We start from the raw sequence: 18,514 nt of genomic DNA on the forward strand, positions 1-18,514 counted from the left end.
GCAATACAGAAATGAAGTGTAAAAAGTAACAATAAACAAATGAAGTGTAAAAAAATGACAATAAGAGTGAAAAAATGTGATGAAATGTGTCAAAAATAAAAGTGCTTTCTCCAACTTGCATCATAAACATACACTATTTGTTTTTGACCATTTTTTAAGCTGAACACATGTATACATTTTTTAAGCAAATAACGAATAATAGTGCAGCGCTATCAATAGATGTACATAAAACTTAAGTGGAAAATACAAGGAGAATAGGACAATCAATACACTGCCCCTTGCAAACCCTCACGTATAGCAGGGGGTTACTCCTTATAACATAAACAGTCCCACATAGGTAGATATCCAATATATAAGTGTCCTATAGGTGAAACAGTATTCATGTATGCAGTACACCCATAGTGTGGTGAAAACGCCAGATTGTACTTGTTACATGTGAGTAAGCATTTCTTATATTGAAGGATTTAATTAAATGATTTTACAGTATGTTGGATCTCTTTGCTTTACTGGGAATGTCCATGGAGTAATACTCGTCCGAGTGTTAGGAGACAGATCTGGATATTCACTCACCAGAGGAGGAAAGAGCTCTACCACCCCAGCTAAGAAGAATTTATTCCTTCTGGAGGATCACTAAGAGGCATATCTAGCTCATTGGTCCTGAGGGGCCTGGGCAGGAAGGTGAGGGGGCACCCCTGTTAATGTGGATACACACAGAGTTTGAAGCACCTGCATGAAGAGTGTTTAGAGTGTGCTGTGTTTCACCTATAGGACACTTATATATTGGATATCTACCTATGTGGGACTGTTTATGTTACAAGGAGTAACCCCCTGCTATACGTGAGGGTTTGCAAGGGGCACTGTATTGATTGTCCTATTCTCCTTGTATTTTCCATTTAAGTTTTATGTACATCTATTGATAGCGCTACACTATTATTCGTTATTTGCTTGTTACCGTGTGTTGTGCCTAGGTTGTGGCACTTGAGTGCTGGCTGCTTAGTGAACTACTTATTAATAGTGCAGGAGGAATTTATATTTATTGTATACATTTTGTGTTTTAGAACTTATTTTTATTATGTTGTGTAAGTCTACAAATAAACATGCCTCACAGAGTATATTTGCGATCCATAGTTAGCAAAGCATACTGGGCTTTCTAAAAAGAAAACCCAGCACTAAATTAATGCTTTTTAGCAGACTGCAATAGTCCATGCAATAAGATGTTGCTAGCATTGGAGCAGGGAAATCTGTCCTTCCTCTGAGCCATTTAGCTCTACATTCAGCATAGCTCCACATACTGACTGCAAGTGGTAACAATGAAATATTAAAACACAATTTTTTTTAATTCACCCAACTTAAGAGGTTTATATGTGATAAAGTGTGCTGCACCTTTTCTGGCAAAACATTAGGTACAAAGTCTTTAAAATGTTTAAAAAAATATTCACAAATTAGACTTTTCAACCTTTGTTGGCTTAAACTGCCCAGAGCAGTGTTATAAAATTAGCGAGATGGTTAGAAGAGAAATGTTCTATTAAAAAGTATTGAAACCGTAAAAAATGAACTTCTCTTATCTGTACACCTTTAGTATGTTAAATATACCTTTAAAAGTATTTTGTTATGTCTGTTTTATAAGTGTAAAAAATATCTGTTGACCATGTCAGAAATTCAGGGGCTACAAAACAAATAGACCCTATGTCAGGAATATGGTGCCAGCCATCAGGCTATGATGTGCTGTTTGGCCAATGTGTGTGTGCAAAGCCAAAAGCTTGCACATTTCTATGAGCATAGAAGACAGACTGCACATTTGCTCACATGTATGAACATGCATGTGTGCACACATTGTCTGCCACCAAGTGGCCTATTTAAACATGAACTCTGCACTAGTTGTTTGCTGTATGGTCTTCAGGCCTGGTCCTGTGATCTAGTTTCGATGCGCATTGATCCTGTTACTGACCTGGCTTTCTCTCTGACCTTGCACTCGGATTACCCTTGCTTGCTCATGTTTGCTGTCTGCATCCACTACTGACCCCAGCCTGGACTATTGACCATACTTCTGCCTAGTGACTCTGTACCTTGGTACCCAATTGTTGTCAACTTCTTTCTGTTCCTGACTCTGATTCTGCTTACATCCTGGTATCCTTCCATTTGGTGACACTTTACCAGGTGTGGGACCTGACTCCACCATCAACTAGACTTGGTGTTTCCACAGTGCATCACCAGCTGTACCTGTGTTCATCAGATACCAGTGCTCCCAAGTTCCTGCTCACAGGGTCTACACCTTGACACCTGTGCCTTTCCTTCATCCCTGAGGTCCCTGTCTCAATATCGAGGGGTGCTTGGACAGGAACTGTGCAAGAGGTCACCCTCGTCATCTGAGGCTCTGAATACAGGTATGCAACGCATTATTTTGTGGAGGTGATGAGAATGGGCATGGTCAGTCATTTAGGAAAAGACAAAAAGGCAAGGCTGACACCACTCAGTCCACAAAAATGCAGTGTGTTGTCGGACAACAGTAGTTAGGAGCTGAGTGAATCTCTAAAATCAACAGGTATTTTTCTGTAGTTAATGGGTCTCTAAAGAATAAAACATAGGTAAATGATTTCCTTTATGTCCTTTTATTACCCTATGTCTTTGTCTTTTGTTAGGTCTTCTTTGGCTTCTTACTTTGATCTTTCACCTTCTCTTTCTCACTCTTCTACGGTGACATTCCCAGTTTTACCTGCATTTCATTGTAGTCCATGAGTGATCTTTGAGGGTTCTCATTATGGGCGTACTGCCCATTTTCCTTACTCTGTTATTTTCTATGTACAGAATTGCTTTTCCTCTTATTTGCTTAGAGTTTGCATTTTGATAGTTAAGCAATTGATGGGGTGCCTTTTTTCTAGTTTTCTATTCTGGGCAATTAGTTACTGATTGCTTACATGGCACTTAGTGTTTTATATATCGCACGACGGTTCTAAGTCAATGATGAGGAGCCCATCACTATATATTGCCTGATTACGGTTCTAGATTGTCCAATTGTAAATGGTTTTGTTAAATTTGTTCTTGTGATCCTTTATTGGTATTTACTCTTTTGACATTAGTCTTTAAATGTTCTGTCTATGTATATGTTGTCTACCTTTAATAAAATTATTATGGAGAAAAACATGGGCAAATGTGCATGTATTGCCGAGATATACTGCATTTTTTTTATTTTGCCCTGATTTACACTTTAATGTTTGGTAAATTCTAAAGTTCAATGGTTTATAAGTAACCCTATTGTGATTCTATTATTTCTCATCACAGCTTATCTTGAGTCACACTAGTCAGACTGCTTATGAGTCTGGTGATGATGTAGCTTTCCTTGCAAAAAGTTTACAATGCATATGTACTGTAAATTTTTTTTAAGCTGTAATGATCAGAGTGCATTTGCCCGTTGATTCGTTTGTCATATATTTAACATTACTAGACAGATTTAAAACCCATTTGAGATGGTGGGACTTTCAAGGCACAACAATTACAGTTATAAAAATATATAAAGTTAAAGATGTATATATTGTTTAACTGTCATTTTTGTTGTGCATTGAAAGTGCCCCCATGTCAAATAGGATTTAAATATTTCTAGTGAAATAGGAATGTGGCACATATAGGCCAAAGACATACTGTATATTCTATTTAGCATTACTAACACATCTAGATTTCTCATTTTTGGGAAATCCATGTCTTGGTAAAATTTGCTACATTTATGATATGGCAAATGCCACAGCCTCTGATTCAACCATTGCTCCTTGTAGAGCAATCAACGCACCTCAGACATGTTGAAAATGAGAATTTTATATTTCTGATTTCACTCATCTGCATATGACCCAAGTTCCCACCACCAATGAAGTTTATAAATGACCTGAATGTATTATTTAAATAAGCAGTGAATGTCAAAATTTGCCTTTCCTTAACATAAAAGCCCCTTTGTTTCATATGGTCATATTCTTGCAGGGCAGAAGCTGAAGCAGAAGTATGGATTTGTCTTCTAATACAAGATGAAAGTGAGGGATTAGTGGATGGGAGTTTTTCCTGCTTTTGAAGATCTTTAAAGAGGAGGAGTATTCAATACCTTAAAGGAGGATTCTTAGTGAAAATTACCTGCTGCAGTGATTTCTTATGTACTGCGCATATTGACCGATATCATACAGTCTGAACATCCAGTTGCAGGCTCCACCTCCGGAACATCGCCAAGATACGCTCCTTCCTTACCCCAGACACCTCTAAACTACTCGTACACTCCCTGATTATCTCACGCCTTGACTACTGCAACTCCCTCCTCACCGGCCTACCCCAGTGCAAACTCTCCCTGCTTCAGACCATCCTGAACTCAGCGGCCAGACTCATCCACCTCACCAGCCGCTCCACCTCTGCCACCCCCCTCTGCCTCTCCCTCCACTGGCTCCCCATTGCCCAACGCATTCAATTCAAACTGCTCAAACTGGTCACTGCTCACTGTGACCTATAAGGCCATTCACAACACTGCCCCTAACTACCTCACCGACCTGATTCACAGGTACCACCCTACCCGTACCCTTCGCTCTTCACAGGACCTCCTATCTTGCTCCCTGGTCTCCTCCTCCCACGTACGACTGCAAGACTTCTCCAGGTCCTCCCCCATCCCCTGGAACTCACTACCCCAATCCATCAGACTGTCACCTTCCCTCCTCACCTTCAGGCGCTCCCTGAAAACCCACCTCTTCAGGGAAGCCTACCCCACCCTCACCTAACAGCTGCTGCCCTTCCCTCCTCCTACCACTCCATCCCCCACAGCCATTTCCTCCTGTACCTCTACCCCCTCCCTCCTAGATTGTAAGCTCGAAAGAGTAGGGCCCTCTTACCCTTTGTGTGCTGTTTGTTGTTACTGTACTGTTTCATGTATTGTCCCCCCCTCTATTGTACAGCGCTGAGCAAACCCTTTGGCGCTATATAAACTCGATAAAATAAATAATAAACCAGTAAGGGGTTTATTTATTCGGGTGTTTTGGTGACGGTTTATGAAGCCAAAATCTTCTCCTGCAACCTGTCTCATTTACTTGAGGATTTATTTGGACTTTTATGTTGATATTTTATGTATTATTGATTAGCACTGCATTTTTGTTATTCACTTTTAAATTTGCCTTTTGTGTGCAAGCTGCTTTTTCTTACTATTTTGTACTCTTGAATTTAGATTGTAGCCACATCCAAGCGCAGGTTTTTCGTGGTTTATATGTGAAATATAATTTGCAGAAAGCAACTCAACCCTCACCTTGTAAAACAACCCATTCAGTTTAAAATAGAAATGAAAGGCAAAACATTTGTGTATATATTTAAAAAAAAAGTAATACTTTTTTTTCCTTTTTTTTTTTTTTTATAAGTGATCATATACCCCCTGTTCTCAGCTATATAAGAGCTTGGGGAGGTGAATGGCTGTGCAGGGGTAGACATATCAGCACAAGCCTGATCATTTGATTAGCTCCCAGCACAGCCAGAACACTGACCACACTGTGTTCTTATGCCTAATATGGTCAGTTTTGATAGGAAAGCAGAGGGGCTGGTAGGAACACCAGGGATTTCCCACAAAGGAAGCAATACAAAGAGAACAGTATAATTTTTCACACAAGTACATGGTACAGCAGGTACATGTAAGAATTATAAAATGTGGGTTTACATATTCTTTAAAGCTCCTTGAAGTCATGAATTGATGGTAACGTACAGTATGTACAGTAAATTATTGGTGCTATACTATAATAAATACAATAAACTCCTAGGAAAGCGGTAAAACTAGAGGTGTTTCCTATAGCTCCATACTTTGATTTTCTAAATTGCATTTAAAATGTGAAATTGGTAGCTATAGGAAATATTTCCACACCAATACATACTATCTTCCCTTTTCAAAACCTTAATCCAAACAATATAAAACTGCATATCGAACAGAGTTTGACTTGGGTGAAAATGCAGAAATAGGACAAAATTCAGTTTTTATGGCACATTTTTATGTAGTCTTATAACAAAGAAGAGGCACAGATAAAATCCAAGCACTGTCAAATTTTGCACAAGATGAAAAGGAAACATTTAGTTGTTTTGTGCTTTGCAGTACCATACCAAGATAGTCACCACTTTCAGCGTTAATCCTTGTAGGTCATTGTCAAGTCGCTTCTCTTGCAGGCTTCCATTAAGGCCTCTTAAGGAATCCCAAGTTGCCAGCTGAAACAATAGCAGAAAACATTTTTAAATAGCATTGCTAAAGACTTAGGAACAATAAAAACAATTCCAGCAATCTCTGGAAATAGAGTAACAGCGGCATCTCGGAAACAGAAACTTGTCATGTCAGTTATTCTCAAGCTGCTGAGAAAATTTAAATAGATGTAGACTCATTGTACCCAAAATAACCTGTATTATTTCTGTGTCATGTTCCGTAAACAAAAGACATCAACTGCGGATGCCATAGTAAATATTCCTGCACCGATGTAATGCTGAATGCATTTGAGAACAGCAAATGCATATGTATGGGAAATAAGGCTGACTACAGGACAAGTAATGTACTCATTTCAGTGAGAAGAACAGTATGCTATTACAAAACAAAGGTAAACCACTGAACATAATAGCATATTTTGCTCAGTTTCCTGCGAAGATGGATTGAATGAATATAATTTAAATAGTACAGGTATACCGCCTATCCATATTGAAACATATGGCCAAATTCCAAATGATTTAAGTAGAAAATGTGGCAAGCACAAATTAAAAAAGCAAACAATTTTTAGCAATTAAAGCAGAGTTTTAAGTGCTTGTGATTTAGCTAGAATTTTATATTGTTATTTGTAAAAGTAAAAATACAGTAAAATACAGATATGACCAAATCCACATCTTGAGAATGATTATTTACACTTGTGTCCCAGGTTGGCACAGTTACAGCAAACGACTTTTGATGTGTGTGTATACCAAATCTAACAAGCAAGTCTGGCAGCCATTCAAATCAATTTATAACTAGGGCTAAGCGAATGGACAAAATTGGTTTGCAGGAGGTGAACCCAACGGGAGGATCAAGAATTCCGAACATATCACTGGACTCTATTGAAGGCATTGGAAGCTGAATCTTCCTTTTTTCTGACCCTTTTCAAGGCTACTTTGCAAGCTGTTGGTATAAAGAGGAATCTGTAGCTGGCTTGGATGACATGCACCAGTACAAAAAAAAAAAAAATTTAACCACATGACCTCCAAAGTTTTACTCCCTTCATGACCAGGGCATTTTTACTATTCAGCACTGTGCTACATTAACTGGCAATTGTTAAGTCATGCAACACTGTACCCATATGAAATTGATATAATTTCTTTTTACACAAATATAGATTTATTTTGGTGGTATTTGAACATTACTGTTTTTTTTATTGTATAAATGAAAGAAGACTGAACATTTTGAAAAAAAAATCCAATATTTTCTACTTTGTTATAAAACATATCCAAAAAACCAAATATCTTCATAAATGTAGGCAAAAATGTATTCTGCTACATGTCTTTGGTAAAAACCAAAATTCATTTTTGGGAACGCTATACTATTGGGGACACTAGTATTGTTATGATTATGATCAAAGTACTAATCCATACAGACACTATACTAGTAATGGAGGTGATCAGCAACTTAAGTGTTACTGAGATAGTGTGGCAAGCAACCTGGTGCTAACTGACACTGGCTAGGAGGGACACTAACTGACTGATACAGGTGTTGCTAGTGACATTAATACAGTGATCAGTAATAATACTGTATACTGTACACTATGCTAATGATGCTGGCTGGGAAGGGGTTAACATCCAGGGGAAATGAAGGGGTTAACTGAGTGCTTAACAAATGTAATGTGTATAATGTGTGCAGTTTTTTTTTTCACAGATCTGGCTGTTCTGTGTACACATAGTTCTTTTTGACTGCTTTTAATAGCCAGATCGATGTTTTGTGTACACATAGTTCTTTGTGTTTGTAAACACAGAACTCTGTGCTGTGATTCACCACAGCAGATCAGCAGGTTTCAGCCAAAATCATTGGTTGAAACATGTTGACAAACTCATGTTGTCTCCAATCCCAGCACAGGTCAGCAGGGGGCATGCTCATGTGTGTCCGAAAACCAGGAAGTTCACCACAATGTACCCATGCAGCAAATAATTAAACAGTTCACCTGGCAGAAGATTTTATTAATTGTGGTTTATATGGCACAATTGAAAATACACAAATCCTTTAAATAGCATGTTTGGGGATGCCTTGAAACTTCATGTGAAGTTATGGAATAGTACAATTAACCCTTGGTAAGGGTGCCTAAGTGGCATTTGTAAATAGACAATTCTGGAATTCCTGGGTGATATCACTGACCAATATCATGACCCTAGTTGGCCAAGTACATCACCCAAGATCCCTGGCTACTTTGTGTACAAACACAAGAATCTGTAATATTGTGGTGATAATGCAACAAGGCAAAATTATGATCGATACTGGATCTACATGACTGAAGGATGTGATCCCCAATCACAAGCAAAGGCTCTGCATTTTGTTTTGGTAGTGCAGCAGGTCAACATCATGATTAACATGTTACTAAACCCACAACAGGCAAACAGTTAAAGTGGAGCTACACTGCACCTGAGCACCATGAACCAAATACACTATTTAATGAGTTTTTAAAGTGTTACTAAACCCACAACAGTAAAATCAGTCTGTATATGTAGTAAAGTATGCTTGTTATACTCAGTGTGGAGCCTAGGAGGTTAATCCTCTGCATTGTGTAAAAGGCTGTTTGATCCTGACTTCTGTTCCTCCCCTTCTTCCAGTGCCCCCCTCTTATCTCCTGATAAGACATACTGTGTGGAGTCACTCTGCACATGCTCAGTTTGGTGTGTAGAGATTTTTTTTTTCTTGGGAGAGTGCATATGATCAGCAAAGTTCCAATCAGCACTGTCCAGATAGAGGTCAATGGTCCTGCATCCTCCTAGAGCAAAATGAAAACTCCTCCTACCAGCTTTAACATGTGCTTGACTGGGCACTGATAGAAGTCACAAGACTGCTCTAACCGCTGATGAGAAAAGGTATTTAGAAGTTTATATTTGCTAAAATAATTGAACTTCCATGTTCTGTGTACTGTGTGAGACCAGATTTAGTGAATGCAGGGCCCTGGGTTTAGTAACACTTTAATCACTGGATGACTTGTTTGACTACATGGGGCAACATTGTTTACATTTTTAATGGAATTTTTAATAAGGTGTTTACAATTATTTACATTTCTATTTCTTATTGGGGGGGGGTATAAAGGGGTACTAATGTACCCTGTACTCATTTCCCTGGATGGTTTAACATTCTTGATGCATCCCATTATTAAAGGAGGCTTCCAGATTCCGATAAGTCCCCCCTGCAAATCCCCATATCCCTTTTGGGGGGAAAGATGTGGGAAGGAGGCCCTCTTCCCCTTGACATGGGGACAAGGTGCTTTGCAGAGTGGTAGGCTTGCCTGCAAACCCAAGGTTCAAAAGCATGTGGCCTGATATGGTTTAGGAAGTAAGGATGGGTAGCATGCTTGCTTCTCTCCCTTTCCTGCCCACACAGGTAGCATGCCTTAATAAGGGCCTGATATATATTTTAAGGGGGACTCAAGATAATTTTTTCCAAAAGGTCCAATAGGAAAAAAGAGTTTGACCTTAGCCCAACCTTCACATCTTCACAACTTCACAACTCCTTCACCTTCACAACTTTCACATCTGTGCAACCCACCACCTAACGATGAAGTCTCATTGAGTTACTCCCAATAAATGACAGAACCACAATCGGCATCTGTTTGTAATCATACTTGCTGGAGATGCTGGGGGATCACATTAATCAAATATGGTCAATATTCCTGGCTGGTTTTCTTACAAACATAAGGTGGCCAGGGATCTGTAGTTAGTGGTGGTTATGCAGCTACCCTACTGGTTTGTTTACAAACAGCAGCAAGGAATTTGCACCAGTGAACAAGCCACATTTGTCAAGTTAGTATGGTGCTTTGCTGAATTGTAAATAAATGAATTTTGTGCTCAACCCTACACTTATTCCTATTTATTACTCGAAAAATCAAAAGGTACCAATACAAGAGCAGGTCAATTTACAGAAAAGTACTCCCTCTCCAACTAGTCAGCATAAAAAATATGTGTATATTTCTGTGAGCCAGAAACAATCTTATCACTGTGCTACTTCTTTCACTGTACATCAGACTGAGAACATTTTTTGGCAGAAAAAAGTTATGTGGAGGAAATCTCTGGATCAAAATAAAATATTGAAGCAAGAGCTGGTATTGTTATCTTAGCTTCTTACTGGCCACTAGCTCATTCACAGGCCAGGAAATTTACAGTTATTTTCTCTACAAACTAACATACTATCTCTACCATCACATTCCACACTTCCCTATTTTGACCCTGTCACAACAGAACATGCTAACATTTTTTTCTGACACCTAAAACATCTATAGTCCCTTGGATCCCATTCCCAAACAACTACTCACTGGTCTAAAAAACCTAAGACCCATCTCCTGGCTCTCATTTACCTCTCAACTCCTGGGACATCTAGTCTACAACTATCTGTGCTACTTCCCTCACATTGCTCCAAAACTGCCCTTGTAAATCTCACAAACAACTTACTAATTGTTAAATCCCATGGCCACTACTTGTTACTGTTTCTACTGCATTCAACATAGTTGACCATTTGCTTCTACTCATAAAAATCCCCTCCCTTGACCTTCAAGACCCTGTTTCCAGGTTCTCTTCCTACTCTTCCCAAGTGCTATTTCAGTGCCACCTACAACTCTATCTCCTCTTTTGGTAGTATTTAGAGATGTGCGTGATGAAGAAATAAATTTTGGATTCTATTGTTAAGCCAATCATTTCATGTCATATTATTTTAGAATTATTTGTTTTGTATAGTCAGATTTCTTTTGTATTGTGACAACTTGTGGGTTTTGTAGCTCATTGGAAGTGCAAAACAGTGAGTTGACTCCATGCCAGAGGTATCTTTTCAGGGCTTTTTCTGCCCACTTTTATTTAAAATGGCAAAGAAAAGTTCTACACAAGACATTGGTTGCCCACACAGGAGCTTTCACCATCAAGAGAATAAAACATAGGATTCAGCCTCCTGGCTCTCTTTTCAGCTCTACTGTTCAGGCCTCATGCTCGGTCCTCCTGACCATCAAATACATCCCAATGCTTGTGCAAAAAATACTATACCTCTCACAGCTGGCCTCTTATCCTGCAACTCTCTGCTGCTATACCCTTCTCTCCCATAGGCTCGGGCTTCTGTCTGTCCTGGAAAGCACAGTGCAGGCGTGCACCTCTCTCTGCTCCCAACACACACTGCCCCCTTCATGAGGATGGGGCCCTTGACCTGAACTCTGATTCTGTCTCTGCTAAAAAGCCAGCACACACCTGTGCCATTAGTGTGCCTGACCCAGGCTGCCATTTTATACAGTGGCCTTGCCCTGCCACAGTATATTCATTGTTCTGAATCAATTCCTATTTTTACAGGGTATTTTGGAAGATTTAGATTCATATGTTATGTTTTCAGTAGGACTTTGCATTGCAACTTGCTTGTAACTTTGATAGAACTTGGATGCCATGCATCTTGCTTGCGATTTCAGTGTGACTGGCTTGCAACTTTTATACTACTTGGATGCCTTGCAACTTGCTTGTGAGTTTGATGTAACGTGCTTGCGACCAGGGGCAGACTGACAACTCATGGGGCCCCTGGGCAATAGGGGATCATGGGGCCCCTGTGTCCTTGCCCACACTCAAAGCAAACCCAAAAAAGCCTATAAAAAGGTACCAGGGGCATTTCATGGGGCCTCCTACTGACCTGAGTGCTTGAATGGTCAGTCCGCCCCTGCTTGCGACTTTCATGTTTTGTGACTTTGGCCAAACATAACAATATTATTGAACTTACAAGATCCTCTGAAATCACAAAAGGATGATACAAATGAATTTGTTGTTTTCATTATCATTTATTTTGGATTTGTTGAAATTCATTAGTATTGTGACTCAGATGTATCAGAATCTCTGAATAACAGAGATTTTGTCCAAATTTTGATTTGTAATGAAATGAATCACATATGTCTAAAAGAGGCTCCAAAGGCTCTCTATTCTCTAGCTACACCTCTTACCTTGGTTTGTTTTTAATCTCGCATGTATTCCAAAACCATCTCTATGCCGATGACAGGAAAATCCATCTCTCTACTCTATAGCTCTTCCCTTCAGTCTTCCAATTACTATTGGGCATATCAGTAAGGATGTCACAGAACTCCCTAAAACTAAATCTTTTTAAAACTGAGGTCATAAAATATCCTGCCCCTATTCAACCTCCCCAGGCTTTTCCATCAAGGTTAATAGTAAAACTATCAGTCCCTCTCCCTTTGTCAGGTGCTAGGTGTAGTCATGATCTCTGGCCTTTCCTTTCAGACACAAATCCAGTCACTGTCCAAATCTTGCTGCAACATTGTAACACTTTCAAAATATAGCTATGGGTTTTCTTGACATAGCATAGTACAAGCTGATTCCTTTCAGATGGAATCTTTGAATGGAGCTATTTACACAGGCAAGCAGGGAAGGGGAGTGAGGGAGATGAGTCATTGCTCTAATTTAATTGTATGCTCAACTATCAGCTTGTGTTACTAAACTCTGTATGCAGCAAGATTTTTTTTCAGCCAAGTAAATATAAAGATAAACTGGGAAACATGTGAAAATAGTCTAGAGCTCCAACTACTGGCTAAAAATGAGAACACAACATATTTAAATGCACAATTTAAATTTACTTGAAAAAAAAACTTATTTTTTTGTCCTGATCACACACAAAAAGCACAACATATGCAAAACTATTATATGTTTATTTAATAACAAATGAATGAAAAAAGGCATAGAATATGTTTAACCACATTTTGTGTTACTTCATAAGTTTATCTAACTTAGTAGTCTACTTTCCTCTACACTGCAAAACTGATTTCCTAGTAATGTACCTAGTGAAAACAGTGAAGGCATTCTATGTCACATCTCAGGACAATGGCCAGAATATGCTATTTAGTAATATTTGACTGAAAATCACAAATTAAAATAATAATTAAAAAAACCAACAGGTTATTTAAATCTGAACTGCAGGCAGATATTAACCACAGAGCTCCAGAAGGTTCTACTGTAACTAGTAATTGTACGGTCGTGCAACACTGTATGCAAATGATATTTATATAATTTTTTTCCCACACAAAGATTTATTTTTGTGGTATTTGATCACCACTGTTTTTTTTAATTATATAGACAAAAAAATACTGAAAATCTTAAAAAAAAACAAAGGCTGTAAAAGCAATCATTTCTACTTCTCTTTGGCTGCATTCTTGCAGCCATTGAGAAATACTGTGAGAGCTGTAATTGGTCAAAATTCTCACATGGTACAAGGCTGTTGTGAATAGCCTTGTACCATGGGACCTCTGTGATCATTCACAGATTTCACTAGTAGTAAGCAATGATGTCAGAAGTGACATCTTGCTTACTACTCTGCATGTGATCACTGATTGGCCAATCAGTGATCACACGATCAGGAGATCACACAGCAATTGGAACTGGATTGCGGTGTGCGCGCTCCCAGGGAGCGTGCACAGGCAGGGAATGCGGGAGGATGTTTATAAATGGCCACCCACTCCTGCACTGCTCCTGTCCGGCCATTTATGTACATGGGCTGGATGGAAAGTGGTTAATAATTATTTTATGTCCTAAATGTGTTTATTTTTTAACACAAGCAGTTAAAATACCTGAATTTGATTTGGTATCTCCTGTACAGCAGAGCTCAAAATAGATAGAGGACAAGCTGCACAAAGAGCCAATCAGATGTGCTGTAGTGCAAACAAAACATGCTTATGTGAAGAAAAAGTATTGAGGTGTGCTCATCAGTCTACTGCTTCTTTTTTCACTGTTCAGTCACAGACTGGGAAGGGGTTAAGATGCATTGGTATTACTTGAAAAGCAGTAGAGAAAAATAAAGTCTTTTACCCTGCCAGACAGAGTTGTACTTGTGTAGCAGAGCTGTGTTAATCTCAAAACTGGATGAACAAAAAATGCAAATTGTTTGGCAGGTTAAAAAATCTTCCTTACATGAATTTTACCTTTGAATTGAGCTGTTTGCCTGGAGTTCAGCTTAAATGAAGCAGGATGAGTCGAGTTAAGGAACTACTTATACATGAAGAAAATACCTTTGCATTACTAAATAAGGCAGAGGGAAGCAGTATGTGTCATCACTGCTCTTCACACTGCCTTGAATGTACTTGGAGTACGTAATATTTATAAGAATGGAAGAATGCTTTTCAGTAGAAGCAATGTGTCACACATGTCATATAACCACTTGCATCATTAGAATGTGTATCCGAACAACTGCTATAACACAATCGACTCTCTATTTACTTCTTTTTTTTCTGAAATCTCCTAAAATAAAATGATATAGCTGTCATTTCTTTATCTCTCATGTGCTAGGAAAAATAAAAACCTTCCAAACTGCAAACAGAATATTTTATATATCCCCCTTTCTTGAACAAAGCAACGCAGCACCGAGCAAAACAGTCCATCAAAATGGAAACAAAAATGTCAAGATAATTTTATGGCTTTCTGTATTTCAGTTCAACCATAAATCCATTCTGTTCATTTCATTTCAGTGATGCGAATTTCCTCCATTGATCAAGAATAAAGGGTCTTAACAAGTGGAGTGGGGGGGCGCCTAAAAACAATAAAATACTTTTACTTGAAAGCCTTCATCTAAATCCCATTGTTCCAGATCATTTTATTTCTGCACAAATGTGTCAACAATTTGACTGCCAGTTGTTTGGTGGCCATGATTTGATTTGACTCAACAGGTCAGCATATGACTGCTGGTCTCATTTATAAATTTAGTCCCAGAAAACTCATTTCCAGCCCTGGTAAGCAAAATACACTGGCAAACTTTGATAAGGCAGCTGTAGATCATACAGATTGCTAATACAGTCTATGGGACACTGGTTTCAGCACAATCATAGCCTGATATGAGTTTTATAGCTGCTAAATCTCTTCATATCAAACAGCTCAATGTCTAAACAACTGCTTGTAGTAGGTATTTCATAAACCACCGGGTTTGGAAAATATATTTGCTGAAGTTATTGCAAGGGGTTTGCTGCTTATCTAATTTAACCTCTAAATGTTGGCTTTAGATTTGAAGGTGCATAGCTGAACCAAGTACGCTGTCCGGGTTATTGGGAGAGTTAGTGTAAAGATGATGTGTATTGTGCAGTAACCCACAGCAATCAATCACATTTTAATTTGCTCAGATCAAAAAACAAAGTTTTTTTTATAGCTGTAATGCTGCTGTCTGCCTCCCCAATAGACAATAATACATGAATTTATGGACTTCCTGCTTTAGCTTTCCATTGGTGATACACTATGGTGGATGAGACACCTAGCTAACAGGTCACTTTTGTCATTCACTGTGTGAGCTGCTAGTAATACGAGTCGTGTCAGAGCTTCAAAGAGGACAAATTGTTGGTGCCTACTTAGTTGGTGCCTTTGCGACTGAAGTTGCCTATTTATTTGTGGTGTCATGAGGTACAGTATCAAAGGTTATGAGGGCATATACAGTTTCCGGGAAAACGTCATCTGATAAGCATAAGCGCTGTTGACATGGTCAACTGACCAAATGAGACAAAAGGACATTGTTCGGGACTGTGACCTGGAATAAGAAAACAACTCCTGCAAAAGTGACTGCAGAGCTCAATCTCACCTTAAAGCTAATCTAAAAAAAAAACCTCTCTTTTAGATGGTTTAATTCTAGTGGGGAAGGGTTAGAACACCAGAGTCACAAGGATGGCAATCTTCTCAAAGGGAACCAGGAAAATAACATAGAGGTTCTAACCCTGTTGTACACCTTCTATACACTATCCAAAAAAAGAGTTTTGCAGGGATTTGAACTTACAGATAACATGTTCGTACTTGGATTCTATGGAATTTCCAAAATGGATATACAGTAGGAAGACTCAAGGTTGCATTCGCAAGCAATGGCAATGATGCTTTAAAAGCTATCGTTCGGCACACCCTGATACAAAAATCTAAAGAGCTGCCCTATTTCATGCACAAACATTTGTAGGCCTTGTATTAAAGCTGAATTTTAGGAAACTTGAAAATGGTCCCTTGCAGGGGGGATGAACCAGCACTGCAAAGTTAAATGCGTATTTAGGTCTAGGTCCTACCTGTCACAACAATCTTTCAGCGTTACCTATAATGCTACCACCTCCCCCTCCCTCCCCCTCTCTGTTGGGGTCCCTCAAGGCCCAGTCCTCAGGCCCCTTCTCTTTTCCATCTACACCTCCTCCCTTGGCCAACTCATACACTTTCACGGCTTCAACTACCACCTCTATGCCGACGACACACAAATCTATCTCTCAACCCCCCACCTCACCCCCTCAGTCTCCGCCCGAATCACACACCTACTGAGCGACATATCAGACTGGATGTCGCTCCACTTCCTTAAACTGAACCTCTCCAAAATCGAGTTTCTTGTCTTCCCCCAAGCCCAGACACCACCCCCCATTGAGTTCTCTATCACATCCAACAACGCCACCATCAAACCCGCCTCGCAGGCCAGAGTACTTGGTGTCATTCTGGACTCCAACCTATCCTTCCAGCCCCAAGTCCAATCTTTAACAAGCTCATGCAGACTCCACCTCCGCAACATCGCCAAAATACGCACGTTCCTAACCCCAGAAACCACTAAACAGCTCATCCACTCCCTCATCATATCACGACTCGATTACTGCAACTCCCTCCTTACTGACCTGCCTTGCAGCTGGCTATCCCCGCTTCAGTTGATCCTGAATATGGCTGCCAGACTCATTCACCTTTCCAACCGCTCCATCTCCGCCACCCCCCTCTACCAATCCCTCCACTGGCTTCCGATTGCGCAACAGATCAAATTCAAAATCCTAACACTGACGTACAAAGCTGTCCACCATACTGCCCTGAACTACATCACTGACCTAATATCCAAGTACGACCCAACACGCACACTCCGCTCCTCACAAGACCTCCTTGTCTCTAGTTCCCTGGTCTCCTCCTCCCCTGCCCGCCTCCAGGACTTCTCCAGGGTGTCACCCATCCTCTGGAACTCCCTGCCCCAACCCAACAGATTATCACCTACTCTCCTCTCCTTTAGGCGCACCCTGAAAACCCACCTCTTCAGGGAAGCCTACCCCACCCCCTGCTAACTTGCCAACTTCCTCCACTCTTCCTACCACTCCATCCCCCACAGCTATCTCCTCCTGTGCCACCATCCCCTCCCTCCTAGATTGTAAGCTCAAAAGAGCAGGGCCCTCTATTCCCTCATGTTTTGCATTGTATTGTTAGTATTCTGTCACATGTTCTGTCCCCCTTTGTAATGTACAGCGCTGAGCGAACTATTGGCGCTTTATAAATACTGTATAATAATAATAATAATCAGCTCTTCTGTGCTGCTAGACCAACCCCATAGCATGTTTTCCTCCATCTTCCAGTGGCCTAAGGTCCTGACATCACCAAGATGGATGCAGGGTCCATAGCACTGTATTGGACATGAGGATATCAATGGACAGCCCACCAATGGAGCATAGAAAAGCACCATCTGCAAGGAGAGCACAGAATCAGGTAGGTAAATGTACTTTTACTCTACCCTAGACTAAATGAGCAACTCTAGGAGAACATTTTCAGATTTTCCAGAGTTGAGCTTTATAACAACAAATAATAAAAAAGGGATGTGTTAACAGAAACAGAGCGGTGTAGGGGCCATCTTGGTGCACCCTATTAGGTTCCACACAGACAGTACACCCATGGTGTGGTGTAGCAAAACGCTGATGACTAGCTGCACAAATGTGAGTAGACTTCTGTAGTGTGGTTGGTTTGCAATAAAGCTATACGGTTTTACACTATGTTGGATGTTTTTGCTTTACTGGGGATGTTTATGGAGAGGCACCTGTCCTAGTACCGGGAGGTATTATCTATCAGAGGAGGAGAGTCCCACCACTGAGGAGGATTCCACGGTTTGGAGGAGCAAAAAAAGGCACTTTTAGCTCATTGGTCCTGAGGGGCCTGGGCAGGAAGGTGAGGGGGATAAGATATATTATTGGATTAGTATATATTATATGTTCTTTTGTAGCGCTGCACTGTTTAATGTTTTTCATTCTCTGACTGTGTTTGGTGCCTGGGTTGTGGCACTTAAGTGCTGGCTGCTTAGCATCTTAATGTTATAATAGCGCAGGGGGTACTACATATCAATTAACAGAAATTTACAACCCAGGATTACAAATCAAACTGCCTGTCCCCTTAAAGATTGGATATTTTTTACAAGGTCTCTGTATTTTGTCAAGTAGGGGCATTTCAATGCCAGAAAAATACACTGAGCATGAGTTGATACTACCAAGCAGGCTGCACATGCCTGTCCACCAGCCTGTTCATACTGGAGCACATCTTACCCAGAAAAGAACAGGTTACCTGAAAC

At 40.0% G+C, this 18,514-nt stretch overlaps 1 protein-coding gene across 5 annotated transcripts in view; it reads right to left on the reverse strand.

Annotated features, from left to right (window-relative positions):
• GRID1 (glutamate ionotropic receptor delta type subunit 1) overlaps positions 1-18,514 on the reverse strand; it is a 1,483,898-nt gene that overhangs the window by 202,587 nt on the left and 1,262,797 nt on the right. For all 5 annotated transcript variants that reach the window (XR_016312597.1, XM_089676479.1, XM_089676480.1 and 2 more), the window contains exon 9: positions 6,097-6,198. Coding sequence is in view for 4 of the 5 variants with exons in the window: in XM_089676479.1 (XP_089532605.1) it covers positions 6,097-6,198 (102 nt within the window). In the remaining variant the exon portion in view is untranslated. The remainder of the gene's footprint in view (positions 1-6,096; positions 6,199-18,514) is intronic.

Source organism: Staurois parvus, unplaced genomic scaffold, assembly GCF_062004578.1.
Source record: "Staurois parvus isolate SC_StPar_1 unplaced genomic scaffold, SC_StPar_1.0 ptg000170l, whole genome shotgun sequence".
Taxonomy (NCBI): domain Eukaryota; kingdom Metazoa; phylum Chordata; class Amphibia; order Anura; family Ranidae; genus Staurois; species Staurois parvus.